Source organism: Haliotis asinina, chromosome 6 (assembly GCF_037392515.1).
Source record: "Haliotis asinina isolate JCU_RB_2024 chromosome 6, JCU_Hal_asi_v2, whole genome shotgun sequence".
NCBI lineage: Eukaryota > Metazoa > Mollusca > Gastropoda > Lepetellida > Haliotidae > Haliotis > Haliotis asinina.
This window is the reverse complement of record NC_090285.1, coordinates 5,782,431-5,808,526: the sequence shown is the minus strand read 5'-3', so window position 1 is coordinate 5,808,526 and position 26,096 is coordinate 5,782,431. Positions and strand designations below refer to the sequence as shown.

The 26,096-nt window shown below is 39.4% G+C and overlaps 3 protein-coding genes across 9 annotated transcripts in view; 2 read left to right on the top strand and 1 right to left on the bottom strand.

Moving 5' to 3' along the window:
- The window catches only part of LOC137287489 (serine/threonine-protein kinase LATS1-like), a 37,524-nt gene extending 34,083 nt beyond the window's left edge, over positions 1-3,441 (top strand). Inside the window, exons 5-7 of the mRNA XM_067819822.1 lie at positions 340-516; positions 729-835; positions 1,313-3,441. Coding sequence (XP_067675923.1) covers positions 340-516; positions 729-835; positions 1,313-1,738 — 710 coding nt within the window. The 3' untranslated portion in view covers positions 1,739-3,441. The remainder of the gene's footprint in view (positions 1-339; positions 517-728; positions 836-1,312) is intronic.
- Positions 3,442-4,886: 1,445 nt separating this feature from the next.
- Positions 4,887-9,800, top strand: LOC137288132 (NADH dehydrogenase [ubiquinone] 1 alpha subcomplex assembly factor 4-like). The gene is made up of 3 exons (XM_067820539.1): positions 4,887-5,168; positions 5,814-5,911; positions 8,495-9,800. Exons 1-3 carry the CDS (start codon positions 5,018-5,020, stop codon positions 8,867-8,869), a joined length of 624 nt encoding a protein of 207 aa, XP_067676640.1. The 5' UTR covers positions 4,887-5,017; the 3' UTR covers positions 8,870-9,800.
- LOC137288124 (phosphatidylinositol-binding clathrin assembly protein LAP-like) overlaps positions 9,789-26,096 on the bottom strand; it is a 67,116-nt gene continuing 50,808 nt past the window's right edge. For 5 of the 7 annotated variants that reach the window (XM_067820521.1, XM_067820522.1, XM_067820525.1 and 2 more), the window contains 6 exons: positions 24,875-24,925; positions 21,201-21,369; positions 18,081-18,252; positions 17,352-17,408; positions 14,848-15,025; positions 9,789-14,188 (listed from right to left, as the gene is read on the bottom strand). In XM_067820521.1, the coding sequence (XP_067676622.1) occupies positions 14,870-15,025; positions 17,352-17,408; positions 18,081-18,252; positions 21,201-21,369; positions 24,875-24,925 (605 nt within the window). In that variant the 3' untranslated portion in view covers positions 9,789-14,188; positions 14,848-14,869. The remainder of the gene's footprint in view (positions 14,189-14,847; positions 15,026-17,351; positions 17,409-18,080; positions 18,253-21,200; positions 21,370-24,874; positions 24,926-26,096) is intronic. The other 2 variants (XM_067820526.1, XM_067820527.1) reach the window with 1 other exon arrangement.

Sequence of the window (26,096 nt, the reverse complement as noted above, 5' to 3'; positions counted from 1 at the left end):
TTCAAACCCAGCGTACTCACTCATTCAAGCCATCTATATGCATGTAAGGCCATACTTCACTTTACTGTTCGCTCGCTTTCATAGACCTCAGTTTTCATCAACAAGTTACTCATTGTAAGAGTAAAAAATCACTTTTGAGTCATTGCTTTATCACATGGATATCTGACGAGGTGGTGAGGTCACTTGGTGGATGAAGTGCTTGCTCATCATATCAAAGAACTGGGTGCGATTGCCCACATGGGGACAATGTGTGAAGCCTATTTCATATTGTGGTATGTTGCTAAAAGCTGCTGAAGAAAATAGAAATTCCAGACCTGACCAATGTCCTCCTTGTTTCAGATGGCACTCACGCACGCCAGGATTCAATGGAAGTAACATGTAACCTAGACGAGCGGTGCAGGTGTGAAATACTCAAACCATTAGAACGACGTCGGCAACGTGCAAGGCAGCGTTGTCTCGCTCACTCACTGGTCGGAACACCAAATTACATTGCGCCAGAGGTCTTGCTTCGACAAGGTAATGAAGGGAGACAAACAATATTTCAAGATTCTCTTCATGGAATAACCATGGCAATTATAATGAAAATTTTGCTTGATAAAATATAATCATGTGTTTTGAAGGTGACTTTCATGTATTGATCATTGTTATATATTAATATCCAGTATCTGGTAATCAGGGCAACTTCAACCATGTGATAATACTGTTATTCACTACTGCTATTGTTTCAGGTTATACCTCATGCTGTGATTGGTGGAGCGTTGGGGTGATCCTGTTCGAAATGCTTGTGGGTCATCCCCCTTTCTACGCCGCCACACCAGCAGAGACACAGTATAAGGTAACAGAGCTTCTACAATTACTCAATACAAAAAATATCCATTAGGTGTTTGATGTGATTATTTATTGCATTTTGACCATGAATACTTACAAGCAGTTCTTCATAAACACATATTTTGGGGGTCAGATATGAAGCTTTGTCAACTTAACTGTACAAAGTCAGCAGTTGGTTTGGTAATCTCTGTAGGAATTCTTAGCAATCAAATTGTGGCAAAATGTACTGTTTCCTGGAACATTAGCAGATCATGTCAAAATACAACTGAAGTGTTTCAGTAGAGTGTATTTTTGTCCAGTTAATTATATTTTTATTATAATGAAGTGTTTGAAAATCCTCTGTATTAGAATGATCCATAGTTTCATAGTCAGATTAATATCTTGCAATGCATATTAATCATATTAGCTTTGCATGTGTCAAGTCAGTGTTACAGCACCAATGTTGAATATCAAGAAACTCATCACTAACGTTGACTTGTTCCAGGTTATAAACTGGGCTGAGACATTGAAGATTCCTCCAGAATCTAATTTGTCAAGCGCAGCCAGCAACCTTATTCTGCGTCTTTGCTGTGGCCCTGAGGAGCGACTTGGACGGAACGGGGCCTTGGAAGTCAAGAAACACCCTTTCTTCTCTGATATCAACTATGAAGGCCTCCGTCAGTCACCAGCACCGTTCGTTCCAACTATCAGATATGCAACAGACACTTCCAACTTTGATCCTGTTGATCCCGAGAAACTTCGGAATAGTGACTCCGAAGATGCAAAGAGAGTGGACTCAAAATATGAAAATGGAAAACATCCTGAACATGCATTCTTCGAGTTTACATTCAGACGTTTTTTTGATGATGGAGGACATCCGTGTCCCCTCATGAATCCTGATGCAGAGTCCAACTCTCCTGTATATGTTTAGCGTCAGCTAAACTTTCTCGTCTTAACCTAATTGTGATAACTAACAAGACTGACCAAGTGCCTGACTGAGATTCAACATGGCCACTCACAGCAGACGCAAGGAATACTGAAGAAAATGTGATATGAACATATGTCGCTGAAGACATAAGCCACTGAACAGGACTTAACTAGCTACGACACAAACCCGACAAAGACTGTAACCCGTATGATGACAAACGTCCAACTTTCGATGCTGCTGTCCGTGACGCAGCTCTGATGAAAGTAACGCCCTACTTTGAATGCCATCTCCTGCAGAGTATACTAACCTCTCTGCTGTGGACTCCTTGCAACGTCGAGCAACGACCAAGCAGAGAGGGAACTACCTTGGTGCAAACTTCAAAGAAGATATTCATGCAAAAAAAAAAACAGAAAAAAAAGTTAAAACCTGTTCAGTGTGTCGTCTTGCTGTGAGTGGTTCAGTGATATCTTTCCATAAAATGGAAATGTCCACCAATTGACAGGCTAGGGGGCGTGGCTTCCCTTGCCTGTCTGGTGAGTCTGCCTGTTGGGCAGGCAACTGTTAAGCTTCTATTAGTGATATTTGTTATGCAGGTCTTGTTAGAGAGTGACTTGATGGACCTAATGTCTGATTGTACATAGCAGGGCTGAGTGGGGAGCAGTGTGAACCTCAGAATGAGTGCATCATTGTGTTATCGCGCTACAGCTAGATATAAGTTGCCGCCTCATCCTGTCCTCGAAAAACCATCTTGACATTCCTTTGCAACAACTTGAGCTTCCGAGTGTGCCTTCTTCACCCTGTAACTCTTTCAGCGACAAGTCTCTTGTCAGTAAGGACAAATTATATTTCAACATGAGAAATGATTGCTGAAAGAGTTTAATTATTTTTTTATTAAATGCTTTTTCCAGAATTGGACAGATGAGAGTATTATCTGCATGTACCATTTGTCATACCGTCCAAGTGTTAATATTTTTTTTATCCTATAGTTTTTTCCGCGGATCATGTTTGTAAACCTCCCTTAACTAACGTCCAAATTTGCTGATTCTCAAGTTTTTGTAAAGGAAGTTCAATTTCTTGGTGTACATAATCAGCATCGTCATATTATATATCATGCTCTGCACAGGCTGGAAATGTGCAGAAGTGCTCTTTTTGTACAGAATGTTAGAAGCCCAATCTGCTGCATATCTGCCTGTGTGTGCTGGCATGCCGAAGTGTTTGTGTATGTGGCCAGCCTCTGTATGCCAACACAGCTGTGTAAGCCATCAGTAGACACATCTGTGTATGCCGTCTGCCAACACAGCTGTGTAAGCCATTAGTAAACACATCTGTGTATGCTGTCTGCCAACACAGCTGTGTAAGCCATCAGTAGACACATCTGTGCATGCTGTCTGCTTCATGTGCATGCTGTCTGCTTACACATGTAAGACGTCTGCTACATGTGTTTGCATTCAGCCTACACCCCTGTGTTCTGTGTCTGCATACAGCCTGTGTATGTCGTCTGCCTACATGCGTGTGCTTATTAGCTTGTACAGAGGTGGGCAGGGCACGCCAACAAGTATGTTAATATGTACATAGTCCGGCTGTGTGTCTGCCTGGCTGTAGTACTGTATAAAGTGATGGGGAGTAGCCATGGCTACACTGTACAGAGCAGTGAAGAAGGGATCTGTAAGAAAAGGCAATATTCTTCAATAAAATGTTATTAAACAGTACAGTGTTGTTTTTAATGTTCGTGATGAGAGAAGGATCTGGAAGCTGGAGAGGACAAACACACTGCAACAAGTGATTCACAAATTGTAATTATTTACTGTAAACACGCACTAGAGGAGGTTAAAACTGTCGTTGCACTTCACAATCAAATGGAACATTAGTCAAAGTGAAACAGAACTCATGATTAGAAATGTCTTGAGCAATGCATGGGGTAACATTTGATGCTAAACAAATTGATACTATGTCAAAATGGCGTACATGTATTTGAACTGGATGGTGTTTACAATATAGATGACATTGGAATAAGCTGACACATGACTAGGTCATCTATACTTTTTACATTTGTTAAAGACCACTTTTAAAAATGACTTTTCATCCTTGGCAAATTTTGAGTAGTATTGTTTGTAACCTACTTAATGAAAGTAGAAAACAGCATTGGTGTCAGATTTTCAAATACACAAAGTTTTAGCAAAATAACATTTCTGTTAGAATGATCTCATCATCCAATAACCTGAACGATTGGTTCATGACCTGACGCAACATTTATATGACTAGAAGATGTACTGGAAAGAGGGACCATGGATTCATCTAATCTATATTTTCAAAGAGTGAGTTCGTAGCATTTATGCTGCTTTTAACAATACTCCAGCAACATCACGATGGGGAACACTAGAAATGGGCTTCACACATTGTACCCATTTGGGGATTCGAACCTGGGTCTTCATATTGTCAAAGACGACAACACAACGATCATGGTCATGTGCAAGATTTATTTATATTTCCCTCTCAAGAGATACAGCCAAAAGCTTTTTTGACCATGTTCTGTGAGCTTCCTTGTATTAATCAGTCCATTATCTGATGGCAGAACACTTTATACAGTGGATATTTTCAAGAAATGAAGCAGTTACAGATGCAAGAGGAGAATAATGCACAGAAAGCACAATGATTATGATATATTTTCATGATGGATTTAGTGAAGAAGATTATTCTACTATATATAATCGTTTGTTTAGGAACACAATCCCATGCTAACACGTCATTTTTGCTACTCATATCCTGTGTGTATCAGTATCTGTACTCATCAGTTCCTTCTAATTTCATTATCCAACATACTGTCTTCTTGAAACATCTATTTTCAAAATACTGAACTTTCAGCAATGTTCCAGATAGCTCAGTTGTCAAATGTATGCTTGGCTGTTATACATTTTAAGTGTAAATGAAACGAAATCCGAATATTATAAAAGTCTAAACATATTCTTTAGTGGTCTGCAACCTGTCAGTGTCTAGGGTTATCTGTTCGTGGCCATCGACAAATATGGGATAATATGTATTTACATCATTTTCCTAACTTGTCAATGGTTAAATAAGTACTCAGCGTGAAAATTTGTTTACTATTGGTCAAACTGCGCAAGAAATCCGAAACAGCACTGAGGGATTTAATTTTGTAGGTCAAACAGAAGGTCGTCTTGTGACCCGGAAGCAGTCGTTTGACCTCCGAAACGTAAAATGCGAGGAGTCTAATGCAAGCTTTGGCTTAAATATCAAAGGACTCCTCATCACTGAGCATCTGTCAGAATGGGACGTGCAGTTTCGAAGATGTCGAGGCCGTTGAAGAATTTCAACGTTGAGAACAGGGCTCACAGGGCTTTAGACAAACAAACAGATCAACCCAAAATGGCACCCCGGTATCCTTCATCTGCTCAATTACTGGACAAGTTTGCGGATGGTTTGTATCTGCGTCACGCATTTAGCCTTGTTTGCTACGTTACGGTTGCAAGTGCTGCTATGTCATTATGTTGATATCTTATCTCGGTATGTCTAAATTTGGTAAATTTAAGTAGGTCTATAATAGCAATTTGAGCAATTAAAAGCGAAGTATGAACCGAATGAACTGCAGTAGGATAAGGACTGTTAGGTTAAAACTCTATCACCTCCCAAAGAAATGACAACTGCTGAAGAAAAGGTTTGTAAATATTTTGCATATGTATCATCATTCCATAAAAATGTGATTAATGTCACTGTGTCTTTATGACTCTTTATAAGTGGCAGGCACTACCTAGTCTTTATAAAATTTATCACAGTTCAAGTACATCTTCATTTTTCAAGAAACAGTCCATAGCAGCATTGTTGAAATAGATGCAGAAGCATCCAACAGCTGGCAGCGAATCAATAGGCCTACACGCATGGTTCACCCAACAATAATCTAATCTTCCAATAGAGTTACATGCTGATTTTGCACCAGTGTTCAGTAGCTTGGTGATAAAGCATACTAAAGAATATTGTAGAATTGTGAATGCACCAAACCTTCTATCTTTAATGTCTCCACACAGCAGATGACATTTTTCTAGAGACATGAACTAATGATTTTCAGACCATCCTGAATACCTGACAGCTCAGAAAACCAAGTATGGCAAGCTGGTTGACAACATGAGGAAGTTGCAGTTAGACTCCCATGGACCTCCCCCAGAGGTAGGCACACACCCATCAATATTCATGCTTCAGGCACAAGTCAGCAGTCACAAATCAGATTTAGGAAACTGGTTGTTAAGTTTATCTTGTCTATTTTCCAGAACAGTAACATGATTGATTATTTACAGGCTGCTACCATATAGGTAGAATATTTGCTGAGTGTGGTGTTATGGAACTACCCACTAACCAATGATGAAGTTAGTGCTCACTATTTTGTTGATCAAAATGAATTTGGAGACTAAGTCGTAATTATTTTTTATTATTATTAAGTCTTAACTGTTTTTGCAAGATCGGTTAATAATACATCTGCTACAATGGAAAGAGAAAGGAACTCAATGTATGTCTTTCGATTTTTCGCTCATAATTCTGACCTAATTAAAGGATTCTTAAAAAGGCTAAACACTATGCATTTTTATTACATAATATCATTCAAACATAGATATATATCACATTTGCACCATCCATTTATGAAAAAAGTTCTAAAAGTTATGCACCAGAATGAAAACCACTTTAGCGGTCATCTGTGTGTGTGATGTCATACCTGAGAGTCCGTTCAGTGTGTTAACATTTCATTAGCGTGTGCGCCATCAAGTTGAAAGTGACACGAAGTACAATATTTTGAATAACACGTTGTTGTGGTTATGTATTGGAAACTGACAACTGCACTTCAAGTTTTGATGATTATCCATTTGTGTAAATAACACGGGTATGCATTTCCTGAGAAATTCTGTTTGACATAAAGAAAGGCATAGATTGTTTACTGTCGTCATGCAGATTTTGTGAACCCCTCCACGAACAGTCATCTGTGTTTGTTACATTTCTTGAAGAAATGCCATGAAAGACCACAGTGCTGGTGAAATATGGATACGGAGAGCCAAATCTTTGTATGGATGCTGTATATGAGGCGTTCCTTCCAATAATCTAAACAAACAAGTGGCTTGCATACTGGTCTGAAGTAGTCTATTCAAAACATAGTCAGGATCAACTGGTGGAATCGTCATCAGTATACATGTTGGTCTTGCTGCCAGAAATACTTTCAAACTGAAAAGGTTGTATGTATGTGATCTTATCTGTATGTCATCCAAATAAAGGTTTGACTTCATGGATTGATATATTTGCTAAACTCGAAGCAGGCTTCTGTAAGCGAACATGTTTGGTACCACTGTACTTTCCATGTGTTGATATAGCAACTCTTGGGTATGATGTCATGCGATCAAATGACCGGCTACCTCATGAAAATCTTAAATGGCGAAATGCTTTCAATGGAGGGGCGTTTTAGATTCGCAATAGAAGCTGTATAATGAAATATTGCTGTTTATACCTGATTTTTTGTGTATGTCATATGTATCTAGGTGATCAGTGTGTAGTGGAGACCTTTTTAAAAATCCTTTAGTCTATTATTATGTTTTTATGCACTTTGGAATTTCCATTTAAAACTTCAAGGAGTTTTTAGTGCATTTGAAAAATTACTGTAGTAGCAAAGCATTATGTTAATTCCCTATGTCATAAATATGTAAATAATATCTTACAATAAATACCAATAGTGAAAGGGTTTGTGAAACGAACTGCTTTATGTTTTCTGTCTCTCATCACCGTCTCTCATCAAGTGTCTATGGTGACACTTACACCATAAATGACATGGATTCAGTTCAGTGTCACAACAAATGAATGAAAACGAACAAAACCAAGTATTCTAAACTACATCCAACATTTCTTTTGTCTGTATGTTTGGGTCAAAGAATTGTCATAACACCAGGGTATGTAATTTCCAGCCATTTCAGTCAGGCTACAGGGCCAGTTAGATGTAAAACTTGCCAGCCCTTACCTAAATTTACCTGCCCAACAACATACTTATATACATGTCTGAATTTCAACCTGACTATCGGGCAGGTGAATTTGAGAATCTGTCAGTCCATGTTGAAAATAAACCACCCCAGGCTGTCAGGCACCCAGGTATTTAACACCTTACACACGCGTATCATGTCACACTTAGTTAAATAGGAGCAGAGAGACCTTGGTGACAGTGTTAGTACTGTTACACACTAGATATTGGACAGTGCCTCTTTAAACCATACCCACGTATTCAATAAGATCTAGTCCAGTGGTTATCGAGTGCTGAGTTTGAGTAATGTATCTAAGTAAGTACCTGTACATAAAATTCACAGGCATATTGTGAAGCTTTTGCCAGCCCACTATGATGCCATGTCTTGTTTTCATGGTACATTGTACTTATGTATATTGGCTGAAAAATTAACACAGTTCTTATCATTTAAATGTTTGTTGTTCTTAAATGAAGGGCCTTCTCCTTTTTCCTCTAACATCTGCATCTATGAGCTGCTAGATCTTTCAGATGAATTATCACTTGTGATAAACCATTGACAAACATTGCCGATTAACAACCACTCAGTGTCGCACATTGATGGTGTCAGCAGATAAGATGTTTACTGTGAAAATAAGAGACGTAACCATAGCAATATTTTCTTGACACTTACACCAATGAATTAACGATATGGCTTTGTGAATTCAAGTGTGCTATATATATATTTGAAAATACAAATGTTCTTTGTGATGTGTTTTTTTTAGATCAAATCAAAACCCCGCTCCATGCCTGAAAGGAGAGACAAGTTGGAGGACCCAGAGTTTGGTTTTCTTGAACCGGAGAGAATTCCTGAAGGGCGGACATCTATACGGCATGCAATGCAGTTCATCACTGAGCATCAGACAGCTCCGCAGAATTACACCTCATCTCATATTGCACGTGAATACAAGCTGGATGAAGCACACGTACAACAAATACTTAAATACTTTCAGACTTTCCATATGCATTTGCCTAAATCTTTGCTGGACAAGCATCCTCGTTTGTTGCATAGCATGGGTAAGAGGGAGCCTGTTCAGATAAAAGGTGGAGACAGTACAATGTTGAATGCATCTTCGGAGGCGGATGGCACCAAAGTATAATAGTGGTTGTGTGTAGTAATAGTGTGTGAATCTGAAGAGTATGCTCCCTGGGATATGGTGAAAACAGGCAGAACTCATCCCATGATTGTGTTTGATTTTCAGAAAATAAAATAGTGGCCATTCTTTGGTTCTCCGATTTGTGGTAAACAATGATGCTAAACAGTGATAGCTTGTGGGTGGGTGGTCAAGATAGTTCATTGATAGAGAGATCAAAATTAACACTGTTCTCAGGAATTTGTGGAAGCTGTGTTGGTTGTGTACCTTTTAATGCCTAATGCATGGATAAGTACACTGTATGCTTATGACTTTCCCCATGCTGTCATTGACATATTTAGTCTTTCCTACATCAGTTGATGCGAACTAGATATAAATGACAGGTTTGTCTCCAGAATGTTACCCTTTCACTTTTATAGCTGAAACTGCGCCAGTGTGAAGTTAAATTTTAACCTCGTCAAAAAAGTTACAACAACCCAAATCGGGTTACTGTGAAACTGATATGTTCTCCCAGTTCCCATCAGGTGATATTTCTACTGCCAGTCAGTGTGAATGCTTCTTGTTACAAGAAGTGGTTAATCTTAATCAGGGTCAAGATTGCCCCAGCTGTCCAAGACACAGAAATTCCATGTGCAGTTTTCTCCTGTAAGAACAAGCATCATCGAAATGTTTCCAATCCTGGATTTTTAAGCACTATTCCTGCGCTTGTTTTTTTCACTGAAGTGGTACCTATCTGAGATCTGCATCACTTCTGGTTTTCCTCTGACATGCTGCCATACAACTGGAATATCGTCCCTGGCAGCACACACAATCACATTACTAAAAACAAAACAAAGTATGTGAGGAGGCAATCCAAGAGATTTTCACAATTGCCCCCAAAAGATATTTCAATTCACTATCAATTGCATAAATAAAAAACAAACAGTTGTATTTCTTATATATTTATTTTCACCTGTTGTGACATAGTTGCCTACAGATGCTCTATACCTTCTGCTCTGCCATATAATAATGGTTATCACATACACAAGTGACAAGTGACACCACCGTTGCAGAATGCCTGAGCATCATACAAGGGAGGTAACTCCATGCTACCAATGAGGACAATGGACTAAGGGTGATTACGCTATAATGTTATGTTGGACAGATGTCTGACCCAGGTCCTCTGGTGGCTTGAAGACTGAACCAGAGCATTCTGGAGATGTACAGTTAAAGCAGCACTGGCTAACTCCACAGCTGATTTGGACACAATATCAAGCAGGAGCCTGAGACGCTACTAGGACATTAAGTACTGATACACCTTGGGCCTACTGGACCAGTTGTAGGATTATTTCCTGAAATTGAGACTGGTAATACTGCATCAGGATCGTGTAGGTTCAGAACAATTAATGACCTTGATGGTCTGAACACACAGGAGCTGTGCTAATGGACCCAAGGCATATATTATTAAATACAAAGACCAGGTCTAAGACATCAAGTACTAGTGAAGACCGATTTCTGTGAAAAAGTTACAAAACACAAGTTCCCAATATAAGAATTTCTATGAAGGTTCAAAGACTATTGGGAATAATTTTGTCCTACAAGACAGCTTAAGCTTATATAAATGTTGGATAGAAAGGTTGTCTACATACGTTCAATGACATTTACAATGGAGATATAATACATCCTTGGCCAAGCGATGAAGTAATCAGCATTCACCTGAATAATTTCTATGATAATAGAAGCCCCACAGTGGATTGTCTTTCAAAACCGTTCCAACCTGTGGCCATGATATGCTTACCATGTTTCTCCTGAACAGACAAACCTCACTGAAGTAAAAACAAAGAAAAGGACAATGTGTCCTGAGAATTGACAGCATACAGAGTCTCATTAAAGTCACATCTTAGAGCTCCCTACTGCTCCAGTAGAAACACTGTAGCTAGAATGAGCACAAAGATCTGATTTCTTTTTGAGATTTCAAAATTCCAGCGACATGAAAACTAATGGTTATACCACAATAGATCTTCAACAGTCCTAAAGATCAAAACACAGTCAGGTCATCCCTGAGACGGATAGTTACATGAAACAAATGACATGAAGCAAGCTAATGCCATACAGTAATGCCTAGTGGAATCTCTGCCATGCACTGATACTCTAAGACAATCCAGGATCCCACAATCTGGTGTAGACAGACAATAACAACAATGTGCCTCCAAGAATCACCCTTGCCATATAGAACTATGATATGATCTTCTATTTAACTAGTACAAGAAGTACCCTAATTCATGATTGTTAAATAGGAGCTGATATTAGTATTATTGTAGATAATTTATGACATATAAAGTGTAGCAGACACACACAACACTACACTTGAGTGGCACTATATGCAAAATACAACAATCCACAGGCCTCACAAGTGAAGAATACAGAGCTTTACTACTAAATCTTTAATGCAGAAACATTGTAGGTTTAACATGAACTTATCCATATACATATATATATATATCAATCACTGTATGGCATACAGATTGATCAAACCTTCAGCTGATCATAAAAATTCATGAACTATGTATTGGTTCTGATGAAATATCTTCCCATAAATATCTGAAAGAAATTCAGTTTTAGCAAAACTACACAATACAATATTACGCATATTATATACTCAAAATTTGCAAAGGACAAAAGTGTTATTTCCTTGTCAAATGTTGAGCAGTATATATCCATACTGCAACCACTACATAAAAGATGGTGCTGTGTGTGCCGTCACTATGGTGTCTCTTATAAATTACGCTTCCTTCAGTTACTCTGTGCATGAATAACAACTGACATTCTGATGACCGGAACAAGAATACATTAACAGCAGGCAAAATGTCCCTTCTAACAATCACAGAGGAGAAACGTGTAATAACAACAAAAACAACATAATGATCCTGCAAGGAGAACAGGTGCCCTGATTGGCTGGCCATGTAAGTAGTTGGTAGCAATACTCTGGCTAAATAGTTATGTAGGATGAGAGCAACCGTTCTGGACAATATATATAACGTAATCTAGGACACTATTCTCGTTAACACTTACTAGGAGGTATTTGATAACGTGATCAAATAATAATTGGTATCAGTTAGGTCAAGTATATGATGGAGAAGTTACCCTAAGATTAATATTGTTGATAATTTAAATCTTTGAGAATATCTTGTATGAGTTACTCACAACCCTTTATCCATGCTTGTATAAGCATAGATATCTTCATCTGACGTAAGGTAGTAAGGTTTCTGTCATAAATGTCTGGTCTAAGACAGGGTCCTCTCATTTCATTGGTTTACAATATTATACAATAATCTCAAAATGACATATATACATAACTCTGGATAGAGTTCATTCTAAGTTGGCCATAAACATATGCATATGGTTACTGCTCTAACTTGGGCAGATCTACATTATTTAAGACTAAAATAAAATTAACAAAATCATGCAATTTATTCCATATTTTAAAATATATTTTACAAAAAAGCAAAAGCTGTGTGAACTATTGCTTAAAACAACCATGATACAGAAACATCAACAGAAGTAAGTGGAGCTTGCATACAGGGGGATACAAGAACTCCTCACATCAACAGAGGCAATAAACAGTGCATGGAGTTTGCATGGTGATGCAGGAACCTCCCATGTCAATGATAAGTGTTTGGGAGTCTGCATTATAACCTATGACAACACCCCTCATTCGGTAAGACACAGGACTAGTGAATGTCTTCTGCAGGCCTTATGAAGTCCTTTGATTATAAAACAAACATCTTTGAAGATAATGAAATGCATTTTCAGGGTGATTAAATAAATCAACTTGTGTGGCCTCAACAACTCAAGGCTGATACTCGTGATATCTGTTCATTCATGGGATGATAAATGAATGTGAATTGAACAATTGAATAGTTTAGCCTATGTATATTTGTGTATACCTCCTGCAGATAGTGCTGAATGACACATGCTAGTTCAATGTTGGTACATGCGTCGACAGTGATGGTTCACATGTTCACTAGACACCTGGTTACATAGAATGTTATAAACCATCACTGCTGCTGAACACATGGTATCCGCGCACATGTGGTAATTTCGCAGCTGACATTGGAAAAAAAATGACATATCACACACATCTCAAGACAGTCACATTTCTTCTACATACCCACTATGGTGCCTTGCTTCAATGGCACCTTCTCAACTGTTTCTTATGGTCTAGCAGGAAAAGGGGAGACAACTCCTAAGCAGGACTACACACAAAAGCTAGTCCATCACTTACATACATAAGTACTGACAGTTTTGTTTTGACAGCCTCTATACATGAAAACATATATATTAATATATATACACAGAAATTAATATAATTGCCATCTTTGATTGATGATAATTTTTGATAAACTGTGCATGAAAGAGGATGACGTTTCAACTTTTTATGTACTAAACATGTATGACGTTTGGTTACTCAACTGTGCAACAAAGTGTTATATTTGGCATTGATATTGTGGAAAAGTTTCTTTAAGTTAGAATTGTTTGCATTACAACAAAAGAGATCTTACAGTTTTCACTCCAGAAATTAATTAAATATCTCAATGTAAAAACATTCAGATTCCCTGAACTGGTCATTACACAATAACCAACATTTACAATTACAGGTTTTGCCTACATGTTGTGCTGCTTGGCTAGTGACTGTATCGTGCATAAAATACAGGGGTGTCATGACAGTTCCCAGAAAACACATCTGTCCTTGTATATTGATACTTGACATTTGTGACGAATCAAAAGTACCATAGTGAAAAGCAACTTGAGAAGTTTGATGTAAAAAAATTATACAATCACACAAAATTGACCATATGTTACATAGAGGTTTGAAATAGCTCTGTACTAATCATCAAAAGGATAATTATAGCCAGACAGTCCAAATGTGTGCATGAAAGCATTATACTGTTACTTCACACTGTATAATGAGGTAAATATAATGGCTACATATCTAAAGCCGAATGTTGCGTTAGATCATGTCTGTTCTGCAAGCGTATCATGACACCCCTAGTACAGAACGTGTAGAGTGTGTCACAGATACCACAGTTGACCATGCTTCAAATGTTGACTAGTTACCCGCCTACCTATACAATGTATCCTCATAACTGTACACTATGTTGGGCAAAAGAGGGGTGGGAACTGGACTCAGAGCCATCTAGTGTACACTTCTAGGCCGTCACACTACTTGAGATAGTCATAGTAGGCCAAGGATATTATCTTTGCAACATCCACCAATATGTACATAAGTTCACAGTCTATGTCATTTGTACAACAAATATGTTCATCTTCTGGTCTGTTGTCAACCTGAAAATAAAAGAAATAATCAGTAAGAAGTATGAAGAAGAACAGTCTTTAAACTCAATCAGCTTGAATAAACCATGAGCCAAGAATATGGTGCAAAAGTCAACAAACATGATCAGATCAAATAAGGATTTGAACTCACAATCAGAGACCTCTGGCACACATAAGGAAGGGTTGGTTGCTTTGTTGCTTGATGCCGCACTCAGCAATATTCCAGCTATATGGTAGGGGTCTGATCCAGACAATTGAGTCTGGACCAGACAATCAAGTGATCAACAACATGAGCATCGATATGTATATGTACTTGGGATATAATGATACATTCCACCAGTCAGCAAGCTTGAATACCCAATCCTGCATAGTTGCACACCTCAAGAAATGCAACTTTGGAATGTGAAGTGAAGCACCTTTCATCAACGGAGATAACAATAGCCCTCTTAACACTGTGACGACATGAAATGGAAATAGTGTTACAATAATAAAACAAAATATTTATGAATTTAAGTGCACCTTGTATTCACTACTCGACATACATTACTGATAAGAAACATTGAATAAAGGTAAAGTTCAATCTGCAGAAACTGAATGCAGTGATCAAGAACTGTATCTTCTCATATCCTCAAAGATCAGTTCCTACCAGACTTAATATCTTTATTGTTTACCTTGAGACAAGCAAGCTGGGCCTCACAATGCCCCAAATGGATCATTCATATTGTTGGATTGTGGCATGGGTGGGCGTGGCTGCTGAAATCCCATTGGCTGCATCCCTGTCCCATACATCTGTGGCCTCTGTCCCATGCCCATGTTCATACCCATCATCTGAGGCTGCTGCCCCATGCCCTGAAACAGCCAGCATGTTAACTGGTGGTACACTGATATACTGGACGTAGTCACCATGAAGCATATACTCGACTGTAAGCCTCTCTGGTGCCTTTACTACACATAGTGACTGAGTGTGTGAGTAAGCATGGGTTTACTCCCCTTATAGCAATATTCACGTAATGTTACGATGGGGGACACCAGAAATGTGCCACTGGCCATAGAGTGACATGAATGCACATGCTTGACAATAAGACTTAAGGGTGGCTAGGCTATAGACAGAATGTCTTGGTGAAACATGTCCTTGACAAATACTAGTAGTTAAACCTTGCCAACCCCTGCACATTATGAGATGTATTATACAGAAAGTAATTTTAAAAGCTGCATATAATGTGACAGTCACACTGATGCATTCACTCATAAGTGTGCCTGTACTAGACAGATGAAGCCCTGTACATTATAGGGTGTATTAGACAGAAAGTCTTACTGAAACCTTCCCTAGACAGGAAGCCCCTATTGATGAAGCCCTGTACATTATAGGGTGTATCAGACAGAAAGTCTTACTGAAACCTTCCCTAGACAGGAAGCCCCTACTGATGAAGCCCCGTACATTATGGGGTGTATTAGACAGAAAGTCTTACTGAAGCCTTCGATAGACAGGAAGCCCTTATTGATGAAGCCCCGTACATTATGGGGTGTATTAGACAGAAAGTCTTACTGAAACCTTCCCTAGACACGAAGCCCCTATTGATGAAGCCCTGTAGATTATAGGGTGTATTAGACAGAAAGTCTTACTGAAACCTTCCCTAGACACGAAGCCCCTATTGATGAAGCCCTGTACATTATGGTGTGTATTAGACAGAAAGTCTTACTGAAACCTTCCCTAGACAGGAAGCCCCTATTGATGAAGCCCCGTACATTATAGGGTGTATTAGACAGAAAGTCTTACTGAAACCTTCTCTAGACAGGAAGCCCCTACTGATGAAGCCCCGAACATTATAGGGTGTATTAGACAGAAAGTCTTACTGAAACCTTCCCTAGACACGAAGCCCCTACTGATGAAGCCCCGTACATTATAGGGTGTATTAGACAGAAAGTCTTACTGAAACCTTCCCTAGACAGGAAGCCCCTATTGATGAAGCCCCGTACATTATAGGGTGTATTAGACAGAAAGTCTTACTGAAACCTTCCCTAGACACGAAGCCCCTACTGATGAAGCCCCGTACATTATAGGGTGTATTAGACAGAAAGTCTTACTGAAACCTTCCCTAGACAGGAAGCCCCTATTGATGAAGCCCCGTACATTATGGGGTGTGTTAGACAGAAAGTCTTACTGAAACCTTCCCTAGACAGGAAGCCCCTATTGATGAAGCCCCGTACATTATGGGGTGTATTAGACAGAAAGTCTTACTGAAACCTTCGATAGACAGGAAGCCCCTATTGATGAAGCCCCGTACATTATGGGGTGTATTAGACAGAAAGTCTTACTGAAACCTTCGATAGACAGGAAGCCCCTATTGATGAAGCCCCGTACATTATGGGGTGTATTAGACAGAAAGTCTTACTGAAACCTTCACTAGACAGGAAGCCCCTATTGATGAAGCCCCGTACATTATCGGGTGTATTAGACAGAAAGTCTTACTGAAACCTTCCTTAGACAGGAAGCCCCTATTGATGAAACCCTGTACATTATAGGGTGTATTAGACAGAAAGTCTTATTGAAACCTTCCCTAGACAGGAATCCCCTACTGATGAAGCCCTGTACATTATAGGGTGTATTAGACAGAAAGTCTTACTGAAACCTTCCTTAGACACGAAGCCCCTACTGATGAAGCCCTGTACATTATAGGGTGTATTAGACAGAAAGTCTTACTGAAACCTTCGATAGACACGAAGCCCCTACTGATGAAGCCCTGTACATTATAGGGTGTATTAGACAGAAAGTCTTATTGAAACCTTCCCTAGACAGGAAGCCCCTACTGATGAAGCCCTGTACATTATAGGGTGTATTAGACAGAAAGTCTTACTGAAACCTTCCTTAGACAGGAAGCCCCTACTGATGAAGCCCTGTACATTATGGGGTGTATTAGACAGAAAGTCTTATTGAAACCTTCACTAGACAGGAAGCCCCTATTGATGAAGCCCTGTACATTATAGGGTGTATTATACAGAAAGTCTTACTGAAACCTTCCCTAGACAGGAAGCCCCTATTGATGAAGCCCCGTACATTATAGGGTGTATTATACAGAAAGTGGTATAGGATAATAACAACCAGCTGACAATGTCATAAAACCATTTACTCCATTACCTCATTTTCCAAACACAGTTAGAGACAAAACATACATACCATCATGGGCTGACCTTGACCCATTCCAGGCTGCCCATAGCCCATAGGTGCTCCCATCTACAACAGAAATAATGGAATGAGTGTGTTTGGTTTAATACTGCCATGAACACTAGCCCAGTTTTATCATATCAGCCAGTGTCAGCTTGATCAGAGATGATATTCTGAAGTATGTACCGACAGACCTTGAAACAAACACTGAGGCTCATTGTGAGATTCAACAGACAACCACAGGTTCATGTGCGCAAGGGATACAAGTCTGGGACCTGTTTCACAAAGAGATTGTAGCACTACAACTGTCATAAGTCTATGTTAAAGTAAATGTGTTACAATCACCTTAGCGCAACAATCGCATTGTGAAATGGGTCCCCAGGCTCTGTTCCTGAAAGCGATTGTAGAGCTATGACTGTTGCAAGTCTATGTTAAAGTGTGTTACAGTTATCTTAGCACGACAACTGCATTGTGAATTGGGGCCTGGACTAGCAACTTGCACCAACCCAACAATGGATTGACAAGATCAAACCACACATATAACAATGTCAAGTTACTTCCTGACAAACAAGCTCATGTAATGTAGTTTGCTTTGGGGAATGTATCATCAGAAAGTTCTTTTCCAACAAATAATATATGTTTTACTTGAGGACCTATAGTAATCTACACTGACCAATGAGGACAATTGGGTCAAACTGCTATCAATGAAACTACTTATTGGAGTTAAACACAGAAACAAACCATTGGCTGCTGAAACTGCTGCCCCATTGGCTGGCCCATAGGTGGTTGGTTCATTGGTTGCTGACCAATCCCTGGCTGGTTCCAAGTGGTCGATGCCATTGCAGACGTCATCTGCCAGTTGGTGCCCCCAGTCAGCTTCTGCTCCCCCTTTGGCTGCCACTGATGCTCAGCCCTTAAGCGCAACAGCCACAGTTTACGCACAATACACATCTTACACACAGCCTTAGTCCATCAAATATTCATATTTCATGAGGATGGAGATGTATGAAGCTAGTTATGCATCACAGAAATGCTAAGATACTGTTTGTTATTGAACACCAGCAGAGCGTAAGTTCACCATGTTTGTTGCCAACTGCTGTGCTCTGCAGCAGGGCTGTTATGGTTCAACTCCCGCTCTTTTCACAAAGCACTGAGGCGATTGTAAGTCACTGAGGTAGCTTTAATGCAACGTTTAAGAATGGGTGTTGAGGTTAACCATAGCTAAGGTTGCTTGATGAAAGGAGACCCTAAACCAAACTACTTCATATTATTTCACTTGAGACCAAATATTTGTGATTGTTAACCAATCTTCATGTTACCCGGGTATGAAACTCCCAATAATTCCAACCAGACCACATTGCTGGTTAGATGTAAAACTTACCAGTCCCCATCAAAACTTACCTGCCCACAAAATCAAGTCTTTGAATGTCATTTAGAAGTGAAAATACATAAGAATGAAGATTTTTATGGATATCAACTCTTTATGAGAGAACACAACGTTTCGGAGTTAATGCTTACTCCTTCATCAGGTGATTGAGAAAGGGATACAGAGGTGTATTTATATGTACAGGTAAAACAATAACAAAGTAACAAGTGGAATGAGTTAACGAAAGCTAGTATAAACAAGCACTGATGGGAAGCCGATAGTTAAGATAACAATGATGGAAGCCAATGGTAATGCATTACAGTTGATTGGATATGTTTACATAACATGATTGGGGATAAGGATGGAAGCCAATGGTGATACATTACGCATGATAGGATGATGTACATAACACACGATAGGGGGTGAGCATGTTTACATGAGGGTTGGTGATGTACAAACACAAGTATGTACTCGGGTAGATAGGCTATACATGAATTACATAGATAGAATGTACACAGGTAGATGAGATTAATTTATCAATAAGTCCCAGGCACTTGGTAGGTACACTCCTTGGACACCCAGCTCACCATAGACAGCATCATCAACCTCGCCCACAGCTGCTTTGACACCTCCTACTTCACATTCAATGGTAAGATATACAAGCAGATCCACGGTCTCCCCATGGGCTCACCTCTTTCTCCTCTCATTACAGAAATCTTCATGACCTCCTTCGAGGAAGCAGCCCTCTCCACAGCTCCGTTCCAGCCCCTCTGTTGGTACCGCAAAGTCGACGACACCTTCACCACCATCGCCTATGACAACGACCCCAATGAGCTCCTCAACCACCTCAACGACCAACATCCAAGAATCAAGTTCACTATGGAGACTGAGACCAACCAACACCTGCCGTTCCTTGATGTATCCCTCCACACCACAGACGATGGACTTAGAACCTCAGTTTACCGCAAGCCGACGCACACCGACCAGTACATCCACTACAACTCCTGCCACCACCCTCAGATCAAGCAAGCTATCATCGCCACCCTTACCAGACGTGCCAAAGCCCTCTGCCACCCCGATGCCCTAAACAATGAACTGGACCACCTCAGAAAGACATTCACCACACTCAACGGTTACCCTCCCCAGCTCGTCACAGCCACCATCAACAAGACCCTTAAGGACCGAGAACCCCGCCCCAAACCTTCTCCATCACCCATCAGAGTAACCATACCCTACCTTGGCCCCATCAGTCATCAAATATCACGCCTCATCAAGACCAAAGCCAGCATCGATGTCACCTTCTCCAGTGGCAAGACCATCAAGACCTACCTAAAAGCGGTAAAGGACCCAGCTGTGAACACCCTAACCCGAGAGGATGCATCTACCAGATCCCTTGCAACTGTGGCGACCTATACATTGGAGAAACGCTGAGACCAATCAACACCAGAATGAAGGAACATCAGACGTCAGTCAGGAAACTCGACCAGAAATCGGCCATCTCTGAACACATTCTCAAGAACCCTGAACACTCAATTCGATTGGAGGACACTAGGATACTATCTACCAACAACAACAACTGGCGCCAAAGGAAACTGCAAGAGGCCATCGAGATGCGGAGACAGAAACCAGCCATCAACCGCGACCAAGGAGTGTACCTACCAAGTGCCTGGGACTTATTGATAAATTAATCTCATCTACCTGTGTACATTCTATCTATGTAATTCATGTATAGCCTATCTACCCGAGTACATACTTGTGTTTGTACATCACCAACCCTCATGTAAACATGCTCACCCCCTATCGTGTGTTATGTAAATCATCCTATCATGCGTAATGTATCACCATTGGCTTCCATCCTTATCCCCAATCATGTTATGTAAACATATCCAATCAACTGTAATGCATTACCATTGGCTTCCATCATTGTTATCTTAACTATCGGCTTCCCATCAGTGCTTGTTTATACTAGCTTTCGTTAACTCATTCCACTTGTTACTTTGTTATTGTTTTACCTGTACATATAAATACACCTCTGTATCCCTTTCTCAATCACCTGATGAAGGAGTAAGCATTAACTCCGAAACGTTGTGTTCTCTCATAAAGAGTTGATATCCATAAAAATCTTCATTCTTATGCCCACAAAATATCTTCATATGTACATTCTTACATTAGTGTTGGGTAGGTGAATTTGAAAATCTCTCAGCCCGTGTTGAATATAGCCAGTCCTGGGTGGTCAGGCAGGCAGGCATGTATATCGGACCCTGATTATACACATCATGTTCAACTCATAGTGTATCTGAAATAATCCTTCCCAGCAGTATTTCCTGCCACGACAGCAGCCTACAAGTAATCTAGTCTCTACCAGACAATCGAGTGATTGACAATATGTCTAACAAATCATTCTGTATGGGTATAATGACACCTGATCCATTTCAAACACTTCATGCAACAACAGGTTCCTTGGCACCAATTCACACAAGAATCTCAGGACTTACTTCTTGACCTGCTGCGCTGGGCCACCGATATGGAGGTTGCCTGCAAGTGAGGAGAGGCTGCTGTCAAGGTCCCCTGCCAGGAGCTTGGTTGAGTCGGTTTTCTTTTGATTACTGTCTGATTGGTTGGGCTTGTTGTGTGGCTGGAGCACCTCGCCAAATGCATCAAAACCTACAAGGAATAATGTTGTGCTTTAGAATATACCTTCTGTTGACCATGTAAACAATGAAATTACATGTGGTAAGAAATTAGTATCAAGATAGGTTACAATTCATTATTCTGATGAGACAAAACACATTGTTATGTAAAGGACACCATAATTTTTCTACATTAATATGAACAAGAAAATATACCATGAGAACAAAATCCTTAAATTTTGGAAAGAGACTGTCTTTAAATGTCAGTAAATACTTCGGACAGTTCCTGTATAATGCTATGAACAAACAATGTCACGTTTCAGTGAAGAAAATCATAAATTTTCATGTTCATAATAAACATGGCAAACACCATGTCTAAAACAGTATGCATGTGTGTCTGTGTACAATTTCTCAATCGATGATACAGGATACATAAAACGAAAGGAAATCTGAAAAGAAATGACATGCTTAAGGTGTAACAGAAAACACTGACAATCACAAGCCTATCATGGATGCACATTAAATACCATCTGGACTTCTAGTTCTAAAATATACACAAACTGTAAAATGTGCGGCAAAAAATTTAATAATCTAAGTAACATAATAGTAATTAACTGTGCAATAGAAAACTTATATTCTTGAGCTGCTTACAAAGGCACTGCAGAAGGGAATAAAACTTTATAAATTCATTCTTGGGTGTGAATGAACAGTCTTGTATGCAGCACCCAACAGCATCTCGTTTGTTTGTGGACTAACACTCACAGGTGACGATATCACAAGCAAATTGTAGTCACATATCCTCTGTAACATGATATATACTGAACAACAAAAGTTGGGGAACATGAGAGATTGGGGGATAATAGCATAAGTATCAAGTGCGCAGACCAAAAGATTAGAAAATATCCCCAAAAATATATGTGATCCGAACTTATTGTTCAGTTTGTATATTGTGTGATCATCATCCACACATCTGGGATCATACGAATCACAGTCCAATGCACCTTTAACACCAATCGACTTGTGATTTTCCAGCATTGGCAAGGTAAGTAAGCCAACCTAACTGCCCATGAACACTCATCACAAACATTCTGCACACAATGCAGGCAAGATAAATAGAAGCAAGATACAGGTAAATTACTATTTAAAGGTCACATGCAACCAAAAAATCAAACATAATTAAAACACATTTATCAATTATTCATGACATATAATATACACGGTTGCTTTTAAAAAAACAAATAAACACAATTATAAGCGTACAATCGCGATTCAAAAGTGCAATATTTTGTACTTCGGCTTACTTCGGCTTAGACTACTGCTCACGACCTCAGTATGCATACTGTTTCAAGCTCCGCGAATCTATTCACTGCGCATGCGTTATGGACGCAGCGCAGCACAGCTGTTGAAACCAGTTTTCCCCCCAGCGCTGGGGGGAATTTAGTGAAACGTTTGAACTCCGATTTCGCGGGCTTTTTTTCATCGTGTTTTTTTCAACTTTATAGATTGAATTGGCATTTTTTATGATTTGTTTCGGTAATTGCATACCAAAAGGTACCAGAATCTGCAAAGTTGTGTTTTACGTTGCATGTGACCTTTAACATAAATGCTGTCACATCTTGTTACATAGGGTTTGGGCACAAACCATTGTATCCAAGCTCTTTAACAAGGATGGTTGAGTTTTGTTTATGCTTAGGTTCTGCCTAAACTTACATATTAAAAGGCAAATAATTTTCATGACAACTTCTTGTTTATTATATGCCACAGTGTTTGTCCATGATTGGCACAAGTGCAAACTATTAAAGTCTTCGACAATAAGACAATTACAAACGCAGCTGAACAGGGACCAGGGAGTGTACCTACCCTGCGTCTGGCAAGTTAATTAGATGATAGTGGCTTCTACCCACATCTACTAATCACATATAGAAACTTTTCCCTTGCGTAAACAATATATCTATTGTCTGTAAATCTCATTCTTTCATCTCATGTTCCTAATTCAATTTATTGTATATACATGCAACACTGACTTCTTGTACAATGTAGTATGCATACTCATTGATGTATCTTGTTTGTGTCCATTCACCTGATGAAGAGGCAAGGAATAGCCCAGAAATGTTGTGACATAGAATAAACAAGAAGTTCTCATGCATATTATTTGTTTTTTACTTCCATACCAACTTCTAGATGCCGCTCAAGAACCTAAACTTAAATAAGTTTGGACACAGGGTACATATTCTAGCTTAAACACATACAGGTGTACACCTAAGGCCACAAATACAAACATCTGTTATTAAGACTTATGGAATTGTCAAACAGAGCTTCTTGATGTAACATCTGACACTGAACTGCCATGAAAAGCCAACAGGAATATATGAGAGTCACTGAAAACCCATCAAGTGTATAGAAATGATACATGGCTGTCTTGAAAACCTACAGGTGTGAAACCCTACGCAGCTGGTGTAACCATTCACAGGTGTAACCAAGAGGCACCAAATACCCACAGGAGTAAACAAGAGGCAATGAATATCAACAGGTGTATACACATGGCTACCTTGAATATCCACAGGTGTAAACACCAGGCATTGAATACCCAAGGGTGTAAACAAGAGCCACTGAATACCTACAGGTGTATACAAGAGGCAATGAATACCCACGGGTGTACACACAAAGATACGTGGAATACCAAAATACCCTTTTTTCCCAAATATGCCACCGAATACCCTCAGGCATTATAAACCAAGGTACTGGACATCAACAGGTGTAAATGGAGGCAGTGTAACACCAAACAGGTGTAAACATGTGGCTTCCTCCCCCACAGTGAGGTACAAACCGTCACTCAAAGAGAAGTGATGTACAGTACCATGTTTTTCTACACAAACTGTGCACATACAGAAAAGAAACAAAATTCAAACTTGATAAAGAGGAAAACAATAACAACCTCAACAATATACTTAAATATACATGTACTCATCATAGTAATCACTAGAAAATATAATTCTACAAGTTCATCTCAAACAGTCAAACAACAACTCTGATCTGAGCTCTCCTGACAAACACGGTAATGTACCGTAGTGTTCAGTCTACATATTCAGCGCAGATGTACAACGGTATCTGGAAATCTAAATATTGTCTTCAATGTCATAGCATATTATGCCAATTTGTACAAGATCAAGCATGGACCAGGTAAACCATTCAGGCTACATGAGATTCAATACCAGACACAAAGATAAGTGTCACAGTTGAGATCCACGGTCCTTCCATCCTGAAACTGCTTTTTTAGGACATTCCTGTAGACCATGTGTGTCCACATGCTTGGAATGTCATCCAAGACAAGTGGACAGGATACTCAGAAGCTTCATTTGTCAACAAGTCTTATCGTTCTCAGTTTGAGTGTTTGAGATGATACAGGTAGGTTCAATGGACAATTTCTCCCTGTCAGTATGACCAACAAAAATATCTACTCTCTAGTACAACATGACCACACTACAGACAAATGTACGGACAGACAAATGACGGACAGACATGTCGTCCCCTTGTCTTACCGCTGCTGTCAGATAGTCCAAGGGCAGGGCTGGTGCGCCCCACTGAACCAGCTAAACAAACAAACATACATGTGTAAGGTAACACCGTGCTCCCTGTACATACAAAGTGATATTTCAACTCGGTACTATCAACTGATGTGGGGATTGAACCATATCTTGTGAAAGAGTGCACTGCATTCTTGTCTCGAAGCGAGGGTTCACCATTCAAATGCAGAGGGAAGTAACAGTCCCCTGAATCATAAATCTGTCCATGTACATCTACATACACTTTAGAATGTCAGACAATACAAATCTTTGCAATATATATTATAATATTCATGTCAATTTGGAGTCAAAATGATTAATCAAAGAGACATTCAATGAATTACCTATTGCAATGGAACTTTCAACGTCATTGCCACATATAAAGACTTGTACTTAGAGTTTTTTGGGCCACTTTGAAGGGAATTCCAACAAGATCAAGGTGTGTGAGCTTCATGTGACCAAAACAATACGGGAATGACCACAGGTTTGGTGCTGACAAATCTAATGACTAATCAAAAATGATTGGAACCCACAATATTACTTGTAGACAAACCACGCAAATTTAAAACCTTTCTGATAAACTTGACCAAAGTAAACGACTGATTATCATTTTCATAATTATCATATCCCAAACATAATGGCATTTCTAAATTGCATCTAAGACTCACTAACATTACTACCTATTAATGGTGTTGACTCTGATATAAGAAATCTCATGAAAACGCCAATGGATATCTTACTCCCATGAGAAAAATGAAATTTCATGGCAATTTAATTATATCTCATCTTTTACATCTATTACTGAGAATTATGATTCACCTGTAAACCTTCAGTAAACCGTGACATGTTTTTGAAGAAAGATCCAAGGGGGACTTAGCAAAAATGTTCTCCATTACTTGCCACACCCCTTTACTGAAAATATGCCCAGCCATTTCAGAAATCCTTTCAAAATGACAATACAGTTAACACAAGGTGAACCCTTTATCAAAAACTTATCTTTGTGCTGTGACCATTGCATGACGTTATGCTAGTCTCAGCTTGAGATCCCTTTGAACAAGACTGTGAACATGTGAAAGGACAAGGGTGTATAAAGTACTCCACAGAATAAAGTCAGAGAATGAAAGCACGAATCAACAGATGTATTCCCTTGATGTGTCACTATTTTGGCCATGCAATACCAGTCATGGCAGGGAAACAA

Bases quoted from the DNA above. Each gene is read 5' to 3' on its own strand.
- LOC137288132 (XM_067820539.1), top strand. From the start codon at position 5,018: ATGGGACGTGCAGTTTCGAAGATGTCGAGGCCGTTGAAGAATTTCAAC. The intron at 5,169-5,813 runs GTTTGTATCTGC...AATGATTTTCAG, and splicing joins ACTGGACAAGTTTGCGGATG to ACCATCCTGAATACCTGACA. The intron at 5,912-8,494 runs GTAGGCACACAC...TGTTTTTTTTAG, and splicing joins CCCATGGACCTCCCCCAGAG to ATCAAATCAAAACCCCGCTC.